The 20,473-nt window shown below is 66.0% G+C and overlaps 1 protein-coding gene across 7 annotated transcripts in view; it reads left to right on the top strand.

Annotated features, from left to right (window-relative positions):
* TNK2 (tyrosine kinase non receptor 2) overlaps window positions 1-20,473 on the top strand; it is a 66,905-nt gene extending 46,432 nt beyond the window's left edge. For 4 of the 7 annotated variants that reach the window (XM_054039707.1, XM_054039701.1, XM_054039702.1 and 1 more), the window contains 9 exons: window positions 745-891; window positions 1,887-1,981; window positions 8,673-8,867; window positions 12,217-12,308; window positions 12,993-13,037; window positions 15,713-17,019; window positions 18,845-18,940; window positions 19,467-19,594; window positions 20,210-20,473. In XM_054039707.1, coding sequence (XP_053895682.1) covers window positions 745-891; window positions 1,887-1,981; window positions 8,673-8,867; window positions 12,217-12,308; window positions 12,993-13,037; window positions 15,713-17,019; window positions 18,845-18,940; window positions 19,467-19,594; window positions 20,210-20,216 — 2,112 coding nt within the window. In that variant the 3' untranslated portion in view covers window positions 20,217-20,473. The remainder of the gene's footprint in view (window positions 1-744; window positions 892-1,886; window positions 1,982-8,672; window positions 8,868-12,216; window positions 12,309-12,992; window positions 13,038-15,712; window positions 17,020-18,844; window positions 18,941-19,466; window positions 19,595-20,209) is intronic. The other 3 variants (XM_054039704.1, XM_054039703.1, XM_054039706.1) reach the window with 2 other exon arrangements.

Raw genomic sequence — 20,473 nt, 5'->3', positions numbered from 1 at the left:
GGTGCCCCTCAATCCCAACCCGCAGCCCCCTGCTAGCCCAGTCCTGGCCCTTCTTCATCAGAGATCCCTGAAATGGGAATGGGCTGAGACCTGCCTGATGGATTTTGGCTTGGGAGGTAGGGCAGGGTTCGAACAGGGTCTCCAGGCTTGGGGGCACGCACGTTGGCCCCGATGCCCCCGTGCAGGGAGGAGTGGTGTGGTTAGGGTGCCCATGGCCCCTCAATTCTGATGGCTGGTGCCTGCCCCTGGCTGTACGACTCCCAGGTGCCCGTGCCCTGGCCTGTCCCAGGGGCACCCTTCAAGCCAGGCAATTTGATTCCTGCTTTCGCTGGCGGCTCGATGCCCGTCGGTCGTGCCGGAAAGGGACTCTGTGCCCCCCACCTGACCCAGCCAGCCTGTGTCCCGCCCCACGGCTAATCCGTGTGGCTCGCCCGGCAGGATTCCTTGCTGACGGGGAGGGCCGGGCCCCATGTAATACCCCGCCTGCCCTGCCCCCCACGGGCCTCTCCTGGGCAGGACTGAGCTCCGCCCCGCTCTGCCAGTGCCTCAACCAAACCCCCGTCGGGCAATCTTCCTCCTGCGCCTGGCCAGTCTCCGCTCCCGCCTCTGCTGCTGCTCCCGGGGTGCCCAGGTGTGACCCTGTCCAGCCCCAGCATCTCCCCTGCCACGGCTGCCCAAGCCCCCTCTGCTCTGCCCCTCCCCGTGCCTGAGCCTGACTGCGGCATCTGCCCTCCATGCCCGCAGATCCTCCACAAGATCGACAAGGAGGGCGAGCGGCTGCCGCGGCCCGAGGACTGCCCGCAGGACATCTACAATGTCATGCTGCAATGCTGGGCGCACAAGCCCGAGGACCGGCCCACCTTCGTGGCCCTGCGCGACTTCCTGCTGGAGGTAGGCGGCATGGGGTGGGAGGGCGGCTGGCCCTGGCGTGCATGGGTCCATGCCCCTCTGTGCCACCCCCAGAGCTGTATGCCAGGCACCGAGGCCCTGCAAATCCCACCCTTCCCAGAGGAGCCGTCGGGGCCAGCGCTGCTCCAGCTGCGCCCCTTCCTGCGGGAGCCCAAATACGGGCCAAGCTGCTCAGGACTCCGGGGCCCAGCCCCGTTGGTTTCCCGCGAGGCTCTGGGCCTAGGTGCAGAGTGTGGCCCATGGGCCCGCAGGTGCTGGCCGAGCTGGCCAGAAGGAGCCCCGGGAGCTCCCCCGTCTCTGCCCCCTCCCTGCCGGGCCCCTATACTCTGCAGAGCTCGGGGGGGAAGTGATGTGCCCCCGGGGGAGCAGCCAGGCTGAAGGGGAGAGGTGCATGCTGGACCCGTCGTCTCCGTATCGAAGTTGTGGCCAGGCTGCGCTGCCCTCCCCACCCCACCCAGCCTCGGCTCTGGTGGGGGACAGACTCGACTTGGCCGCTGGCCAGCACCCCGTGGGCCTTTGGCAAGGAGCTGTGCTGTGCCCAACCGGGGGCACCTCTGGCCTGGAGACTTCCCCTCCTCTGCTCAGCATGGTGCAGGGAGGGGAGTGCGGCCTGGTGGGGAGAGCAGGGGGCAGGCCCCACTGCAGAGTCGCTGTTAGGAGCTCTCTTGTCCCCCCGGGGCGGGATTCTGGCCGTAGGGGTGGCCTGTGCTCAGGGGCAGGGAGGGTGCAGCGTGGCTCCGGGCTGGCTGGGGCAGCTAGCTCCATTCCTGCGAGTTGGCTGCTTCCTGGCCTGTCGCCAGCCTGGCCACTTGGGGCCCAGGACTCTGGATCTGGGTGTCTGGCCTATCACCACGGGCCCAGGCTCCTGCTGTGAGCTCTCACCCAAGGGGTGGGTCAGGCCCGGCCGTAGCGTGGACGGCTGTGGGGGGGGCCTGCCGCTGCCGGCCCTCACCCCCACCGGCTCTCTGCCTTCCCAGGCCCAGCCCACGGACATGAGGGCCCTGCAGGACGTGGACGAGCCGGAGAAGTTGCACATCCAGATGAACGACGTCATCACAGTCATCGAGGGCAGGTATCGGCGTCCCCCCACCTCGCTCCCCACAGCCCCCCCTTCCCTGGAGCGGCTCCACGGCCGGCCCCTCCCCCCACCTCGCTCCCCTCAGCCCCCCCTTCCCTGGGGCGGCTCCACGGCCGGCCTTTCCCCTCACCCCGCTCCCCTCAGCCCCCCCCTTCCCTCCATGCGCTGAGTGCCCAGGTTGGACGGGAGGGTCCTGGCCTGTCAGTGGCCAGACTTGGCTTCTGACCCTGGCTGTGCCCACAGAGAACGCAGCCCTACCTAGTCCCCCAGCTGTGTGTGTCCCCAGACTGCTGCGCTGGGTGCCATGACAGCCCGTGTCTGCTCAAGGGCAATGGGCCAGTGGCAGAGCTGGGGGGGGCGGGCAGAGGGCTGTGGGTCGGGGCTGAGGGGCAATGGCAGAGCTGGGGGGGCAGGGGGCTGCAGGTCGGGGCAGAGGGGCGATGACAGAGCTGTGGGGGAGCCCAGGGGGCTGAGGGACAATGGCAGAGCTGGGGAGAACGGGGCTGCAGGTCGGGGCAGAGGGGCGATGACAGAGCTGTGGGGGGAGCCCAGGGGGCTGAGGGACAATGGCAGAGCTGGGGAGGACAGGGGGCTGCAGGTCGGGGCGGAGGGGCGATGACAGAGCTGTGGGGGGAGCCCAGGGGGCTGAGGGGCAATGGCAGAGCTCGGGGGACAGGGGGCTGTAGGTCAGGGCGGAGGGGCAATGGCAGAGCTGGGGAGGAGCCCAGGGGGCTGAGGGGCAATGGCAGAGCTGGGGAGGACAGGGGGCTGCAGGTCGGGACGGAGGGGCGATGACAGAGCTGTGGGGGAGCCCAGGGAGCTGAGGGACAATGGCAGAGCTCGGGGGACAGGGGTCTGCAGGTCGGGGCGGAGGGGCAATGGCAGAGCTGGGGAGGACAGGGGGCTGCAGGTCGGGGCTGAGGGGCAATGGCAGAGCTGGGGGGGCAGGGGACTGCAGGTCGGGGCTGAGGGGCGATGACAGAGCTGTGGGGGAGCCCAGGGGGCTGAGGGGCAATGGCAGAGCTGGGGGGGCAGGGGGCTGCAGGTCGTGGCTGAGGGGCGATGACAGAGTTGTGGGGGAGCCCAGGGGGCTGAGGGACAATGGCAGAGCTGGGGAGGACAGGGGGCTGCAGGTCGGGGCGGAGGGGCGATGACAGAGCTGTGGGGGGAGCCCAGGGGGCTGAGGGGCAATGGCAGAGCTCGGGGGACAGGGGGCTGTAGGTCAGGGCGGAGGGGCAATGGCAGAGCTGGGGAGGAGCCCAGGGGGCTGAGGGGCAATGGCAGAGCTGGGGAGGACAGGGGGCTGCAGGTTGGGGCTGAGGGGCAATGGCAGAGCTGGGGGGGCAGGGGGCTGCAGGTCGGGGCTGAGGGGCGATGACAGAGCTGTGGGGGAGCCCAGGGGGCTGAGGGGCAATGGCAGAGCTGGGGGGGCAGGGGGCTGCAGGTCGGGGCTGAGGAGCGATGACAGAGCTGTGGGGGAGCCCAGGGGGCTGAAGGGCAATGGCAGAGCTCGGGGGACAGGGGGCTGTAGGTCGGGGCAGAGGGGCAATGGCAGAGCTGGGGGGGCAGGGGGCTGCAGGTCGGGGCTGAGGTCCAGTGCGAGGATCCTCCCTCTGCCACAAATGGGGAAACTGAGGCCCAGTGAGGGGAAGGGCTACGCACATGTTCCCACAGCGAGTCAGTGGCGGAGCTGGCACTGGAACCCAGGAGTTCTGCCTCCCAGTGCCCCTGCTCCGACCACTCGACCCCACTCCCTGCGAGTGCTCGCAGTGCCAGGTCAGACACCGTCCTGTCGGAACTGGCCCTGCCCGTCTCCGGGGCTTGTCCCTCGGCTGCGGGGCCGAAGGATGGGCCCGGAGAGGGAGCCTCGGCGCCCAGGTGCCTTTCCCGCCTGTGACATGCTGCGAGCCACTGCTCTGCCTTTGTCCATCCCCCGCAGCCCTGGGTGAGTCACTTCCCTGGGTGCTGCTGCACTTGTTAGTTTGCCTTTGCCCTCCCTTGTGTGCCGCCGGAGCACTGCCCTTGGCGCGCACGCCCCCGCCCCCGCGGCCACTCCCGCTGCCCACGGTTATCTGAGCCGCCGGGAGCGGGAAGTCACTCCGGGGCTAATCTGGGACGGCTTCCCAGAACTGAGCAATGGGGACGGGAAGGGGACAGAACGGCTGCTCCTTCCTTAGCCTCAGTGTGGAGGGTCCCAGATGCCCCAATCCCCCTGTGTGCTGTATCAATGGCTTATGGGTGGGTAAACTGAGGCACATAGTGGTGATCGTGACCGGAATAGAGCTGGGATCTCTTAATTCCCAGGAGCCTCCTGCTTCCCATCTGCTTTGCTGCTGTCCTGCCCCCACGCTGCCCTGTGCCCGTGCTGGCACAAGGGGCAGGGGTCGAGAGTTCTGGGCGTGCCAGAGAAACTGGTGCTGCCCATCCCGGGTGGCCCCCAGCGGAGGGCTGGAGAGAGGACAGGGCATTTGGAGACTCTCCAGAAATGCTGAGCTCTCAGGACCGAGCGAAGGGTTTGGGGGGCTGGTGGAGGGGCTGGGGGCTCTGCAATGGTAGAAGCGGAACCAGGTGCAGAGGGTCTCAGCATGGGGGGGCAGCGGGTCCGGGGGGCCCTGCTCCAGGACAGGCAGAGTGCAGGAACGTGGCTAATTACAGAGCCCCATGGCACGTTTGGTGGTATCCCACCCAGGGGGTGTTTGTGCGGGAACACGTGTGTGTGTCTAGAACACACCCCATGGGATGTAGACACAGAATCCTGCCAGCTTTCCCCTCCAGCTCTGCAGGCACCCCTGAATCCGAGCCTGCAGCCCCCCGTCCTGCTCCTCTCACAGCCCGAGGAGGGGGATCCCACCCCGCCCCGGCTCTCCCGAGGGCAGCAGCCTCTGCTGCGGGGGCTGTGCGGTTCGTCACGGCAGACGGGATGAATCAGGCAGGACTGTGTGTCTTTAGGGACCGGCAATGACTCTTGCACGAGGGCTGGCAGTTTAATTGCAGGGAGGGATTCGTCAGCGGAGACAGAGCGAGGGTGTAGTTAATGCAGAACCAGTGTGTGCACGCCGCCCCGATTGCATCATGGTCTGGGGCCGGGGCTGAGCCGCTCCAGCTGCCGGAGCTGGCGGGTTCAACCACTTCCAGGCAGACTCTCTCTGGGCCACACGCCGGGAGCACCCTGGCCCCGGCACGGGGCTTGGCTGGGCTGCCCGCTCGCAGCGAGGAGCTGGTTCAGCGCACGCCTTGTTCCCCGGGAGACCCGACGGACCCGTCCAAGGTGAAAGGCAGGCTCTCCGGGGCCACTGCCTGCTGGCTTGGGGCTGGGGTTCTGCTGCACTGGGTTTGAGGGGGGCTAAGGCGAGTGTTGGTCGGGGGCCTGGCGTGTGCTATGAAAGAGGCTGCGGGGGCTAGAGGACAGAGCCCAGGACCAGGACTGTGAGTGTCTGTGTTCTTGGTGCAGTGACCCCTCGGGGAGCAGGGGCAGGCACGCTGCTCATCCCACCCGTGCCTCAGTTTCCCCTGTGAAAGGGGAAGGCCGTGCTGGGCGGTGGGAAGGGTGAAGTATTGACACGAGGGAAGGGAAGCAATGCCGGTTGCTGAGTGCTGCTTTTGCCACGGGACCGTTGGCATCAGTGGTTCGGAACAGTGACCGTGGAGAATCCAGGAACCTGGATGGCAGCAGGTGGTACTGCCCCGTGGCATCGTCCTGTTCCCAAAGCACCAGCCCGAGCAGGCGGAGTTCGTGCTTTGCCACTGCAGCTGTGGGAGCTTCGGGCCAGGCCCGACGGGCTCGGTATGGGGGTGGCTTGTGCACCATCTGCCGCCGCGCTCTGAGGGGCTGGGATGGGACCCGGCTGGCTGAGAGCCAGAACATGGCCCAGCACTGCGGTAGGCAGAGGCTGGCGGGGCGGGAAAGGCGGCTGCCTAGGGGTTGTGCTGCGAGGGCGTCTCCCAACCGGCCTTGGCAACGTGATTCCCTGTGGCCGTGTGCGTGGGGCCAGCCTTCCCTGCCCGAAGCTGGGGGAGGTCTCGTGGGGGCGGGGGGGGGGGGGTCTAGTCGTGCCTCAGTTTCCCTGTCTGTGACTGGTGGGATAACTGACCCTCCCCTTGGGGATTCTCGGCCATATGAAACTCAGAAGCTGCTGGCCTGTAGGGCCAAAGGGAGCCCCCAAGGGGAGAACAGCCGCCAGCTGCATGACACGAGTTGTGTCCGTTGTCAGACCTGCTCCATCCCTCGGGGAAATGGTTCCCACAAGCCTTGGAAGGCTGTATATACAGTGGGATCTACATTAAACCCATTTGCTCCTGGCCAGAGCCCACATGGGGAAATAGAATCCAAGTTAATAATACAGCAGGACCTACCTTAACGCCCGTTAGGTTCTCTCCTTTGCTCGGGCCAGTGTGCAGGCCCCCAGCATTAAACACGAAGGGCTGCAAACTTTGCGCCCTCGGGGCTGGGCCCAGCGTCCCGGCTGGGGGGCGCTAGATGGGCTCAGCGGGGGGTGCCAGAGCAGAGGGGTGGGCTCCTGGCCATGGGGCACTGGCCCCGCCGGGAGCGGAGGTGGCTGGGGTGATGGAGGGGGAGAAGGAGTGGGGAGAGCGATGGGGGCCCTGGTGGAGGGCTGTCCTGCGGGGGTGCAGCTCCCCCAGGCGAGGGAGGAGGCGCTGGTGCCGGCGGCTTGCTCAGGGGTCCGGCCGTTGAGTAATATCCTGGGCCCCGGAGCGGAGCCGGGGCTGGGCCGGGAGGCAGGGCTGCCAGCCGCCGGCTCCTGCCCGGCTCAGAGGTAAACAGGAAAAGGGCTGAGCCGGGCCTGCAGTGAGTCACAGGTAGTTCCAGGAAACGCCCAGGCTGGGCGGGGATCCCGGCACCCCCTCCCTCAGCAGCCAGGGGAGGGACCCAGGGATCTGCGGGGGTGGGGGGGTGCTTCAATCCCTGTCATTGATAATACCTCCCCCCCCCCCGGAAAGCTTTACAAGGGGGTCTGTGTTCTCCCCCCCCATGACTCACCCTCCGGGGGCTTGTGGGGCTGCTGCTGAGGACGGGGTGATGTTGGTGGCCCAGTAGGGGGCACACTCCATTGCTTGGTGCTGAGCCCGGCACCCCCGCCTGGCACTAGAGGGCGCTGCACTGTGGGGAGCAGTAGGGGGTTGGTGGGGGTGCTATGGGGAGCGATGGGGGGGGTCGGTGGGGAGTGGGGGGCCATCGGGGGGTGCTGCGCTGCAGAGAGTGGTGGGGGGTTGGCAGGGGCGCTGCGCTGTGGGGAGCGGTTGAGGGAGTCGGTGGGGAGGATTGGCGGGAGGCACTGCGCTGCGGGGAGTGGGGGGATTGGCGGGGAGCGGTGAAGGGTTGGCGGGGGTGCTGCGTTGCGGGGAGCAGTGGGAGGGTCAGCGGGAGGCGCTGCGCTGCAGGGAGCAGTGGGGGGGTCAGTGGGGGCGCTGCATTGTGGGGAGCGGTGGGGGAGTCGGCAGGGGGCGCTGCAGGGAGTGGGGGGATTGGCGGGGAGTGGTGAAGGGGCATCGGCGGAGCTGCATTGCAGGGAGTGGAGGGGGGGTCGCCGGGGGGTGCTGCATTGCGGGGAGCAGTGGGGGGTCGGTGGGGGGTGCTGTGCTGCGGGGAGCAGTGGGGAGGGTCGGCGTGGGTGCTGCAGGGTGGGGAGTGGAGGGATTGGCAGGGAGCGGTGAAGGGTCGGTGGGGGCCTGCGCTGCGGCGAGTGGGGGGATTGTCAGGGAGCGGTGGGGAGGTAGGTGGGGGCCTGCGCTGCGGGGAGCGGTGAAGGGTTGGCAGGGGCGCTGCGCTGCGGGGAGTGGGGGTATTGACAGGGAGCGGTGGGGGGAGTCAGCAGGGGCGCTGCACTGCGGGGAGCAGTGGGGAGGGGTCTACAGGGGGCGCTGTGCTGTGGGGAGCAGTGAAGGGTCGGTGGGGGTGCTGCGCTGCGAGGAATGGGGGGATTGGCAGGGAGCGGTGGGGGGGGTTGGTGAGGGCGCTGCGCTGCGGGGAGCAATGGGGGAGTCGGCAGGGGTGCTGCATGTCGGGGAGCGGTGGGGGGGTCAGCAGGGGTGCTGCCCTGCGGGGAGCGGTGAAGGGTCAGCGGGGGGCGTTGTGGGAGCAGTTCAGTGTGGTCCTTCTCCCCTCAGAGTCAGCGCCCCAGTGTGGTCCTAGGGCTGCTGCTTGTGCCTCTTTCCGATTTGATGGGTACCTGCGGTCCCAGCCAGCAGTGGCCATTGACCATCCCACAGCAATTCCTGGGGCCGTCGGGTATCAGGCCAGTGTCCTGGGCAAACCCCACCTGGGGCACAGCTGTACACAGCTCCCCAAAATCCCCCAGTGCAGTGTTGCTGTGCCGTGCTAAGCAGCTGCCATCTTCACCCCAGAGGTGGCTGCATTTCACTAATGGGTGCAGTGATTCTGTTCGGGCCAGTGACAGCCTGAGGGGCGGGGCAGTGCAGATCTGCTCCTGGCTCTCGAGAGGGGAGCGGGGCATGTTGGTCCCAGCTGGGACCTGGGACACAGGACTCTGGATTCTGCTACTGACTGGCCGTGTGAACTTGGGCGAGTCCCTTATCCCCATATGCAAACCAGGGACAATTCTGGCTGGTGCTGGGAGGGCCCTGCGGTGCCCGAGTCTCACTTGGCAGCGCTGGCCGTGGCTGGACGCTTTCTCGGGTCAGTAACCAGGGCCTTTTTGTTCCTTAGGGCTGAGAATTATTGGTGGCGGGGTCAGAATAAGAGGACCCTTAAAGTGGGGCAGTTCCCGCGAAACACGGTGACCTCCGTGGCAGGGCTGTCGGCCCACGACATCAGCCAGCCGCTAAAAAACAGCTTCATCCACACTGGCCATGGAGACACCAACCCACAGCACTGCTGGGGCTTCCCTGATAAGATCGATGAGTAAGAACCACGTCCCTCTGCTCTGCTTTCCTCTGCCTCTTCTCCGCTCCCCGCAGCCCTGGGTGCAGGGACGGCCTGGTGGGGTGGGGGCCGCGGGTCTCCTGCCCTCTGTGGGCATGGAGCCTGAGGGGACGTGGGGGGCCCGTGTGGCTGTTTGGTTTGCAGGCCGGTCCACCCTGTCCGTGACCCTCCCCTCCTTGTCCCCCGGAAGGGGCGCAGGTTACTGGGGATCCCGCAGGGAGTGGGGGGAGATGCCAGGAATCATGCTGCCTGGGGACTGCGTAGCTTGTGGAGTCTAACTTCCGCCCCATCTCTTCGTACTAACGGGGAGCTCGTGTGCATGGCTGATCTGCCCTCACCCCTGCTGGGGCTTTGGGAGGGGCTCAGGCACGCCAGCCCTCGGGCAGGGGGCAGCAGGAGCTGGCAATGCAGGAGCAGGCGCTGATCCCTGGGTGGGGGTTCAGCCCAAGGTGCAGACCTCTCCTGGCCCCCAGGGCCCTTTGCCTGAGAGTTTGGGGTCACAGCGCCGTGTGAGCACTACAGGAGGCCTATCTTTGAGGAAGCCTTTTCCCTTCTAATGGGGTGGGCCCTAAACTGCCATGTGTTGCTCTGAGCTGTTAAACAGCTGCCTCACTCCACCCCAGAGGTGGCTGCATTTCAGTGAGGCGGGAAGTTTCCCCCTGTTGGTTGTGCATGTTTATAGCATACATGTTAGTTCCAGCTTCTGTTAAAACCTTCCTTTCGTGGTTGCTCACCGATTTCCAAACCAAATCCGTGACGTGGGCAACACTTGCTCTCGGCTCCCAGGAGAGGTTTGCTCAGTTTTGGTTCAGCCATTTTTGAATTGTGTGTGTCCATGAAAAACCCCACATCCCCATGGGTGACAGAGAAACGATGCAAATACCGGGGGTCAAACTGGGCGTGTTTTGTAGATCCCGTTGAGCTCTAAGAAATAAGCTCTTTTTGGGGAATCAGGACAGTGGGTTTAAAGTCAGAGGCACGTACTGTTTTCGCCCCCCATGCTTGTCCAGCTCTCTGGGTGTCTGAGACGTGTCAGGGGTCATGCCAGGAGAGTTTTAGCCTCTTGGTTCCCATTCCCACCAAGGCACAGTGCCAAGAACTTCAGTGGGACGGGGCGGGCAGAAACTGGCGATAAAGCTCAGCTCAGCGAGCCGGCGCCCGCGGAGGCGGAGACAGCCTGGAGCAGCAGGAGGTGGCTGTAGAATTAGGTCCAAGTCCCCACAAAGCAGCCTCTGCCCCCGCCCCGGCTGGGATGCCTAACGTTGGTTTGAACTCCTCGGGAGGACCAGCAGTGAGTGGATCCTGTCTGAGCCCAGATGGGGTCTGTGACACAGGACTTAGTAGTGTGGACAGGAGCCCGGGGTACGTGTATGGAGCAGAGCTGGGCCTGGGCCTACCCGAGCCAGCTTGAATCCAGCTGGCACAGGGCAGGGCAGCCCGGTCTCGCGAACCGAGGATGTGCCCAGGGTCCAGGCCAGGCTAGCGCCATCCGCGCTGCACAGCCTGCACCGCTATTGCTACGCGCTAGCTGGATTCAGGTCAGCCCACGTCCGGCTGTCGGGTTCAGCCAGGCCACCAGGCAGGGGGCGGCCCGGAGAGCGGGGAGGCGGGAACATGGTGTCTGGGGAGCTGGGTTGTGCCCCCTGATCTTCACACACGGCCGACATGGAATAACCAGCGATGAATGGGGCTGTGCATGCATCCCCATATGCAGCTCTGCCGGTGCCCCTCACTCCTGACCCGCATCCCCCTGCCACCCCAGCCCTGGGCTCCCCCCCCAGCTCTACAGGTGCCCCCCAATACCGACCCGCAGCCCTCTGCTAGCCCAGCCCTGGGCTCCCCCCCCAGCTCTGCCAGCGCCCCTCAGTCCCAGCCCACAGCCCCTGCTAGCCCAGCCCTGGGCTCCCCCCACAGCTCTGCAGGTGCCCCCCAATACCGACCCGCAGCCCCATGCCACCCCAGCCCTGGGCTCCCTACACCCAGCTCTGCCAGCACCCCTCAGTCCCAACCCACAGCTCCCTGGTATCAGCCCTGGATTCCCCCCCAGCTCTGCCAGTGCCCCCCAATACCGACCTACAGCCCCCTGCTAGCCCAGCCCTGGGCACCTGTACACAGCTCTGTAGTGCCCCCCAATCCCGACCCGCAGCCCCCTGCTAGCCCAGCCCTGGGCCCCTGTACACAGCTCTGTAGTGCCCCCCAATCCCGACCCGCAGCCCCCTGCTAGCCCAGCCCTGGGCCCCTATACACAGCTCTGCCAGTGCCCCATACCCAACCCCTGCCTGGCTGCGCTCTGGCACTAAGCTCCCTGCCCTGCTGCTTATCTTTATCACCCTCTGCATCTCCCCCAAGTCTTTCCCACGACCTGCCCAGCAGGAGCCCTGCATTGCCCTGCCCAGGTGCGAAGCATGGGACTGTGGCATCCAGGCCGACGCGTACCCAGGGAGAGGGAACCTACACCCAGGCCTCCGGATCCTTCCCTCTCACTCGCCTGGCACTTTCCCACCACACCCTGCTTGGCACAGCTCACCCGGGGAGAGCCCAGCCCTGGCACTGCCATCTCTGGGCACTGGCCCTGGCCTTGCCCTGTGCCCTGGCCTGTGGCTGCTCCTGGGGGCCCGGCCCAGTCCAGCCAGCACGTGGGGATGGAGCTGGGGGAGGGGCTCTGGAGATGGTCTGAGTGGGGTCAGGGGAGTGTGAAATCCTCAGAGCTGCCAGAGGGCGCAGCCTGTGGGAGCTGGATATTGGTGACCTCGGCTGTCATGGGAGCTGAGTATATGGTCCCCCGGGCACACACGCACCAAGGCCAGGGAGATGCCGGGTGGCCCATGGTTACGGCACGAGGCTGGGATTCTGGGGACCCCACGTCGATCCCCTGCTCTGCCACTGACACCCTGTCTGACCATGGCCACATCCCTCACCTGTTCCCGGGGGTGAGAATCTGGCCCTGCCCCATGGGCGGGGGCTGCCAGCTGCTGCGGATTGGCAGAGCTGAGGGCCAGCCACGGTTAGTACCTGGGAGTGGAAGGGGTGGCAAAATGGGGGCTCCTCGGCCAGGAGGGGTTAGCAGGCTGTGCTAGTCTCTGGGGCCAGCCCAGGGGAGACCCAAGCAGCCCCCCTGGCCCTACCACTTGGCTCTCCCACCCTCGGGGGCCTTTCAGCCACCAGGCCCCTGAGTCAAGGGGATGGGACTGGACTCTCGCCTGAGAGGGGCAGCGTCATATGGCCAGGGGCCAGGAGTGCCCAAGGGCCAGGCTCTCCACAGCACCGGGGAGGTGATCCCCTGGCGTGGGGCGTGCTGCTGACCGTCCTGTGTGTTCTCTCTCCACAGGCTGTACCTGGGAAACCCCATGGACCCTCCCGACGTGCTAGGCGTGGACCTGAACGCAGCCAGACCCACCCAGCTCCCGAGCCGGGCGAAAAGTAAGCCACGCTGCCATCCTGCTGCAGGGCGCTGCCCAGTCAGGCATGCCAGCAGCCCATGCCGCATGGCCTGCAACAGTCCTGGACCTCAAACTACGAGTCCCAGCATGCAATGCTCCTTGGGACCCCGGCGCCTGCCATCCCCAGCACTTGCCTGCTGGGACCTGTAGTCTCCACAGGCCGCTCATTCCCCTTGGGCGGGGGCAGCTGCAGTGGGATGCCAGGTGGCCCCTGGCTGGGCTCCCAGGCTACGTGGTGCCAGGAGGAGAGCGTGGGTGCAGGGACGAGCGTGCCCAGCGAAGTGGGCGTGTCGCTCCTGCCCGCCTTCGACCTTCCGCCCTTCTGTCAAGGGAGCCTTTCCCCGGCGCTCGACCGGCTCCATGGTTCCACTGCGGCTGCTTCGTGGAGCTGGTCGAGTGCCAGCCCCCAGCCCTGGCCCTCCCAGTGACCCAGGTGGAGCTGAGGGCTCCGGCCCAGCTGGCTCCAGTGGGCCATCCAAACTCAGGGGCCTCGTCGGAGAAACCCGGCGTTAGCTGTTCCAGCCGGATCCCCGGCCAGGCTGTGCTGCTGCTACCTGCTCCGTTACTGAACCAGCTGCCTCCCTGCTTCCTCTGGCTTCTCTGCCACTGCGCTCTGCCAGCTAACCCCTCCTCTCTCCTCTGGGGCCTCTCTCTTCTCCTGCAGGGGATCCACCGCCTCGGCCACCGCAGCCGGCGATCCTCCTTACGAGTAAGTCGGGCCGTTCTCTGCTCCTCTCATCTCCTCTCTCTTCTCTCCTCACTCCTCTCTGCCAGGTATGGGGGCATGCGGGGCGCTTCCTGGCCTGGCTCCTGGCACCGAGATGCCAGTGCCAATGGGCTGCCAGCCAGCGTGGGCACATGGGGCACAGGGAGAGCCCTGTCGCCAGCCAGCCAGCCAGCCCCGCGCATAGACACAGACATGCACACGCCCTGTGTGAGTAGCAGCGAGGGCACTTAGAGTGCGGGCAGTGCCAGCTTCCCCGCATGGCCCTGCTCAGGGTGCCCCAGCCCTGCTCCCCTCTAGGGGGCAGAGGTGAGTCCACACTCCCTGCCCCATTCGGTCTCTTGGCTGAGCTGGCTGGTCGCGGCAGAGACTGGTGGATTCCCCAGTCTCTCCCACCACCAGACACACCCGACTGGCACACGCACCTGGGATCTCCGTGGGACCAGCCCTTGGCTCAGTGACTCAGGCCCCTCTCTGCTTCCAACCCGCTGGCGACTCCGAATGCCCCCTGCCCCGTGGCTCTCACTGGCCTGGACTCTGCTGCATGTACTAACCTCTGGGCTGGGCGGGAGGCAGGTAGAACAGGCGGGAGGCCGCTGGGCGGGCAGGGTCTGCGGTGGGAGCTGGCACCTCCAGGGATGTGCCCCCGAGGAGCAGAGCCCAGTGCATGGGGTGTTGGATGCATGCAGTGAGCGCCGACCCCATACCTAGACCTCTAGGGCAAAGCTCGGGGACACCTGGTCCAGGCAAAGCTTAAACAGAGAGACTGGGGAGGGCAAGGTAGGGGGTGAATACATGGTGGTCCTGGGTTCAGATCCTGCGTGGGTCAGGAGTGAACATTGAATTTCGGTGGCCTCCCTTCCTAAGCCCCAGTGGCTGCTTCTCAGTTTCACACGCCCGTCATCCGGGAAGCCTGTGCTCGGGAAAGCGATCAGGAGCAGTCAACATGGATTCACCACGGGCAAGTCATGCCTGACCAACTTGATTGCCTTCTATGTTGAGATAACTGTCTGTGGATATGGGGAAAGCCATGGACATGATATATCTTGACTTTAGCAAAGCTTTTGATAGGGTCTCCCACAGTATTCTTGCCAGCAAATTTGAAAAGTATGGATTGGATGAATAGACTATGAGGTGGATAGAAAGCTGGCTAGATTGTCGGGCTCAATGGGTAGTGATCAACGGCTCGATGTCTAGTTGGCAGCTGGTATCAAGCAGAGTGCCCCAAGGGTCAGTTTTGTTCAATATCTTCATTAATGATCTGGACGATGGGATGGATTGCACCCTCAGCAAGTTCGCAGATGACACTAAGCTGGGGGGAGAGGTAGATACGCTGGAGGGTAGGGATAGGGTCCAGAGTGACCTAGACAAATTGGAGGATTGGGCCAAAAGAAATCTGATGGGGTTCAACAAGGACAAGTGCAGAGTCCTGCACTTAGGACGGAAGAATCCCATGCACCGCTACAGGCTGGGGACTGACTGGCTAAGCAGCAGTTCTTCAGAAAAGGACCTGGGGATTACAGTGGGCGAGAGGCTGGATATGAGTCAGCAATGTGCCCTTGTTGCCAAGAAGGCTAACGGCATATTGGGCTGCATTAGTAGGAGCATTGCCAGCAGATCGAGGGAAGTGATTATTTCCCTCTACTCGGCACTGGTGAGGCCTCATCTGGAGTATTAGTTTTGGTCCCCCCACTACAGAAGGGATGTGGACAAATTGGGGAGAGTCCAGCAGAGGGCAACGAAAATGATTAGGGGGCTGAGGCACATGACTTATGAGGAGAGACTGAGGGAACTGGGATTGTTTAGTCTGCAGAAGAGAAGAATGACGGGGGATTTGATAGCTGCTTTCAACTACCTGAACGGGGGGTTCCAAAGAGGATGGAGCTCGGCTGTTCTCAGTGGTGGCAGATGACAGAACAAGGAGCAATGGTCTCAAGTTGCAGTGGGGGAGGTTTAGGTTGGATATTAGGAAACACTATTTCACTAGGAGGGTGGTGAAGCACTGGAATGGGTTACCTAGGGAGGTGGTGGAATCTCCTTCCTTAGAGTTTTTAAGGTCAGGCTTGACAAAGCCCTGGCTGGGATGATTTAGTTGGGGGTTGGTCCTGCCTTGAGCAGGGGGCTGGACTAGATACCTCCTGAGGTCTCTTCTAACCCCAATCTTCTATGATTCTGTGATTCTAAGCCTGTGCTCAGGAGGGGCTCAGGGCTGGGCTAGCAGGGGCTGTGGGTCAGGCCTGAGGGGCGCTGGCAGAGCTGGGTGTGGGGAGCCCGGGGCTGGGTTAGCAGGGGCTGCGGGTCCAGACTGAGGGGTGCTGGCGGAGCTGGGTTTGAGGAGCCCACGGCTGGGATGGCAGGAGGCTGCGGGTCGGGACTTTCAGCCCCTCACAGGCACATGCTGAACTGCCCTGTATTTGCCCCGAAAGCCCCACGCCGGGGGCAACACCATCTCCTCCTCCCGCAGTATGGATCCAGCTGGGGAGGGGCCCCGAGTTCTGCGCCCCTCGTCCCACTGGGGCTCCAGGCTGAGCGCGGTACTGCCTGGGGAAGGGGCCCTCAGCAGGGCCTGTTCCCATGCCAGGCAGGTGCGGGAGTCACCCGTCAGTGCCTGGCCCATGGGCGCCCTGCGGTGCTGAGATCTCCCCCTCCCTGTGTTCCAGAGCCCTCCTACGACCCCGTCAGCGAGGACGACTCCCTCTCCACGGGCCTCAAGCGGCTGTGCCTGAGGAAGCCGGGCCCCCCGAAGGGGCTGAAGCTGGTGAAGCCGTCGGCCTGGGTGTCGGGCACCAAGGTGGGCGAGCGGCAGCTGAGCCGGGCCAAGGGTGGGGGTCTCTCTTGTGGCGAGGCGCCACTGATTGACTTTGGGGACGAGCCGCCCCCCGCCACCCCCTCGCCGGTCGGGGAGCTGGGCGCCCCCTCCCTCGCCAGGCTGGCCATGGAGGCTTTCTCCCTGCTGGACAAGACGCCCCCCCAGAGCCCCACGCGGTCGCTGCCCCGGCCCCTCCACCCCACCCCGGTGGTGGACTGGGACGCTCGGCCCTTGCCCCCGCCACCGGCCTATGATGATGTGGCGCAGGACGAGGCCGACTTCGAGGTGTGCTCCATAAACAGTATGGAGGGGCTGGTGGGGCGGCCAGCCTGGGACGAGGACGAGAAGGCGCCGCCGCTGGAGGACAACCTCTTCCTGCCGCCCCACGGGGCCAAGCAGCCCAGCCTGGAGCAGACCACCGAGATCTTCCAGGAGCTGCAGCAGGAGTGCATGAAGCGGCTGCACGTGCCCCGGAGCCCTGCGCCCGGCCCCGGCGAGGACAAGCCGCAGATCCCGCCCCGCGTGCCCATCCCGCCCCGGCCCCTGCGGAGGAACGAGCCCGGGCGCTGGTCGGGGGAGCTGTCCCCGGCCTCAGGGGGCGAGGAGGACCGGCCACCCCAGATCCCGCCCCGCGACCCCTTATCCCAGCCCACCTCCAGGACTCCCAGCCCCATGGCTCTGCAGGTGGGCTCCCCGCAGCAAAGGGCCAGCCTCTGCTCCCCCTTGGCCCTGGCCGCCTCCCTCTCCACCTCCCCGGGCAAGGCCATGCCCACCACGCAGAGCTTCGCCTCGGACCCCAAGTATGCCACGCCCAAGGTCATCCTGGCGCAGGACAAGGACAGCGCCAGGGGCCCCTGCATCCTGCCCATTGTCAAGGACGGCCGGAAGGTGAGCAACACCCACTACTACCTGCTGCCCGAACCCCCGGCCTACCTACACAAGTACGAGAAGTTCTTCAAGGAAGCCCGGAGCCCTGAGGAGCCGGCGTCCCGCGTGGTCAGCACCGCCACCGTCCGGCCCATGGTGCAGCAGCCCAACTGCTCGGCCAACAACAGCAACCCTGGCCCCCGGGGGGCGCTCAGGACCTCCTGCAGCGTCCAGAACATCATCTACGACAGCAGCAGCGACGGCTGCCGGGCCGCCGAGAAAGTGCGACTGGTGAGTGGCTCCTCGCGGGGCGATTGGCGAAGGGGGCTGGGCCAGCCAGTGTAGGGATGGGGCCAGCTCGGGGCCCAGCCCGGGAGCGACGGCAGGGCCTTGCCCCCAGCCGCATGGGGAGCTGCCGCAGTGCTGTACCAGCTCTAGTGTGAGACGAGGCCGGCCCTGCCCAGCAGGGTTCGCAGCTGGGGGAGATCCCAGGGGCCAGGCGGGAAGCTGACGCTGCTCAGCCTGGGAGATCAGGGCTGTACCTCACCTGGGGCGAATCCCAGCCCTTCGCCGTGCCTCAGTTTCCCTACTCTCCCCAGGCCCCTCTCCTAGAGGCAGCAGGCGAATGAATTGGGTGCGAGCGGACTGAGCCCCTCAGAGGAGGGAACCCTGCGCAGCTTCCGCACAGCATGGTGCACCGGGTGGGTGCCCGGCTGTGGGGCAGCGTGGGGTGAGATGCCTGTGCCCTACCCACTCAGTGGGCTGCAGGCTCCAGCCCCTTTCGCCAGCGCTAATGTCAGAGCCAGCCTGCCCCGCTCCTGTGTGCTGTGCCCGGCACCGGACTCTCTGGGGCTGATCCTGCTTGGTTGGACCCACGTGACTCCCTTGCCACCCACGCTCCACCCCGTGTGCCCATGCAACTCGTGTGCACTGGTGGGGTGGACACCGAGCCCTACCCCGGCACGCCGGGCCCGACAGTCACGTCAAGGGCACCCGTGGGCTCAGCTCTGGCTGGCTGCCCGCTGATGCCAGGGTTGGCTGCGCGGCTGCCTCTGCCCAGCGAAGCGCAGTCACTAGCAAGTAGCATCTGGGGCAGGGGGAGGTCACCCTGCCTGGGAGCAGCTGGTGTGACGGCATTGGCACTGCAGGTCCCTGGCCCCACAGGGCACCAGCCCCAGGGCTGCCCCGAGCACCGAGAGAGAGGGCGCTACTGCCTGTCTCCCCCTCTCTGCACCTCGTTTCCCCGCTTGTGCCCTGGAGGTATGAGGGGGGAGCCGTCCGTGGTCAGCAGCCGTTCGGCCGAAGAGCAGGAGATCTGCACCAGCGCCGGACGGCATGTTGGGGAGCAGACTGCCGGGGCCAGGGGTGGGACAACTCGGGCGCTTCCCTCCCCAAGCCCTGCGGCTCGCGGGGGAGGGGAGGAGTGACCCCCTTTCCCCGGCTGGAGCTCCAAAGCCAGGCCCTGTCTCTGGCGAGTGCCACAGCGACCATCTGGAGCGGGGCCCAGTCCTCTGACCTTGAAAGCCTGGGGCACCACCATTGCAGGACTCCTGGGTTCTCTTCCTACCACTGTCACCATGGACAAGTCACTGTCTCTCCCGCCCCCGTGTGCCTCAGTTTCCCCATCTGTAAGTGAGGCTGATGTGAAGCTGCCTCCCAGCGGGGGCGTGAGGGTGGCTGATGGTCCCAAACGGTGAAAGGAGCTCCCTGACGCCGAGCTGCGTTGCCACCGCTGCTGGGGCCCAGACACCCCATTACTGACGCCCGTAACGTGGCCTTTGGGTGCTGCTGAAACGCCTGGGGAGCCCAGAGGTGGCTACTCCAGCCGTGTCCCTGCACTGGCCCTATGAAACCAGCCCCTTCCAGCCAGTGCCACCAGAGCCCTTTGCCCCGTGTGCAGAGGGGAATGAGCTGCCCAAGGACAGCCTGCCCACTCGCCCGCCCGGAGTCCTGCCCCCGCCCTGCCCTCAGCGTGCTGCTCTCAGGCTGTTCAGTGGGGCCCAGCAGAGCTCCCAGCTCCCCGCCACTCAATGGCCTGCGAGCCCTCGGCTACCTTCCAGCCCCCTGGCAGTGCCAGCCTGTCCGGACCGAGCGCTCACGGGGTGCGTCTCCACAGGTGCAGGAGATGGTGCACGGCGTGACCACCGAGGAGTGCCAGGCTGCCCTGCAGAACCACGGCTGGAACGTCCAGCGGGCCATCCAGTATCTGAAGGTACCGGGCAGGGGCCGGGCGGCTCTGGTACCCTCTCTTCCTCCACTCCGCAGGCCGTGTCCCGAGCAGTGCACCACTGTCCTCTGGCCCAGGCTGGCACCGCAGCAGCCGGTGCCCTGCCTGCAGGGACGGGCGTGGGTTTTGGGGGGGCGGCAGGACCTGAGCCCTGGCTTGTGTGATGCACCGAGCCTAGAGCGCCACCTGCTGGGGGTGGCCTGATCCCTTGGGGCGGGGGAGGGCGCTCAATGCCAGAGGGCCCAGGAGCAGAGCTGGGCATGTGTGCCCTCCCAGCTGACCCGGGTAGTCAGCACAGCCCTGTGCCACCGCCCCCACACTGGCACCGTGTCTGCCTATCATCCCACTGGGGGGATGAAGAACCACGGGAGAGCCCACCCCGCCCCACTCTACACATGGGCCAGGCTGGCACAGCTCCTGGGGGATGGCGGGATTCTGCGTGGACATCGTCCCTACCCCTCCCGCTGCCCGGGGCGCCCCCCACTCACCCTCTGTGCCCTGTGGTTTGCAGGTGGAGCAGCTTTTCTGCCTGGGCCTGAAGACCAGGGGGGAGTGCCACCGGGTCCTGGAGATGTTCGACTGGAACCTGGAGCAGGCCAGCTGCCACCTGCTGGACCCTGCCAGCGCCGCTAGGCAGAAGTACGCCGCCCCCTTTCCCCAGTCCCTCCCCTGCGCTGGCGCGGCAACCCCAGGGGGTTCGCAGCCTCAGCACGAGCTCTCGGGGATCCCCCTTTTGCAACCGCAAGAGCTGCTGCCCGCCCGGGCGGGCCAGGCTCCATCCCGTGGCTGCTTGGTGTCGCCCGGCAGGACGGACGCCACTCTCGGAATCGGCGCCAGCGGGCAGCTGTGGCCACGGAGCCTGACCCCCATCCCTGGCAGGGCACGGGCAGAGCTGGTCTGGAGAGATGGGGGAATGGACCCATCTGTGTTTCCCCGGGGGGCGGGGCCCAGCAGGGAAGGAGCAGGGGCTCAGGGCCTGGGAATTATGTGGGGCCCCCAGCACATGCTCCAGCCGATGGCAGAGCGGCTGCCCCAGGGGCCCGTGCTGCCGGGACTGGGTGGGCCAGAGCACAGCCTGCTGCCCAACCTGGCTAGGGGAGGAAGCGCATGTTCCAGCCCAGGGAGGGACTGGCCGGGCAGCCGGTGGGGCTCAGCCCCAGAGAGCCTGATGCCGTGGGGCACCCCTGTGAGCACAGAGGGCCCTCTGTGTCTCAGGATTGGGCCCCCAGCTCACCTGCTCCCCTTGTCCCGCAGGCGGTGACGGCAGCAGGCCGGGAAGCTGAGTCAGACCTGGAGCGGGCACCTCCCGCCCCACCTCCGCGGTGCCTGCCCCCCACGTTGGATTGAGCTGGCCGGAGAGCCCGGAGCTTGGCAGAGAACCTGACCGGGGCTCGGGACTGGCATGGGGCAGCCCCCGGGACCCCGCTGGGGGTTGCCCCGGAGCTCGCTGGAGAATTGTTTTGTAAAGAGAAATGTAATTTTAATATATATATATATAAATGTTCTATTGGAGAGGAA

Source organism: Malaclemys terrapin, chromosome 9 (genome assembly GCF_027887155.1).
Source record: "Malaclemys terrapin pileata isolate rMalTer1 chromosome 9, rMalTer1.hap1, whole genome shotgun sequence".
Taxonomy (NCBI): domain Eukaryota; kingdom Metazoa; phylum Chordata; order Testudines; family Emydidae; genus Malaclemys; species Malaclemys terrapin.
This window is presented reverse-complemented; position numbering and strand designations above follow the sequence as displayed.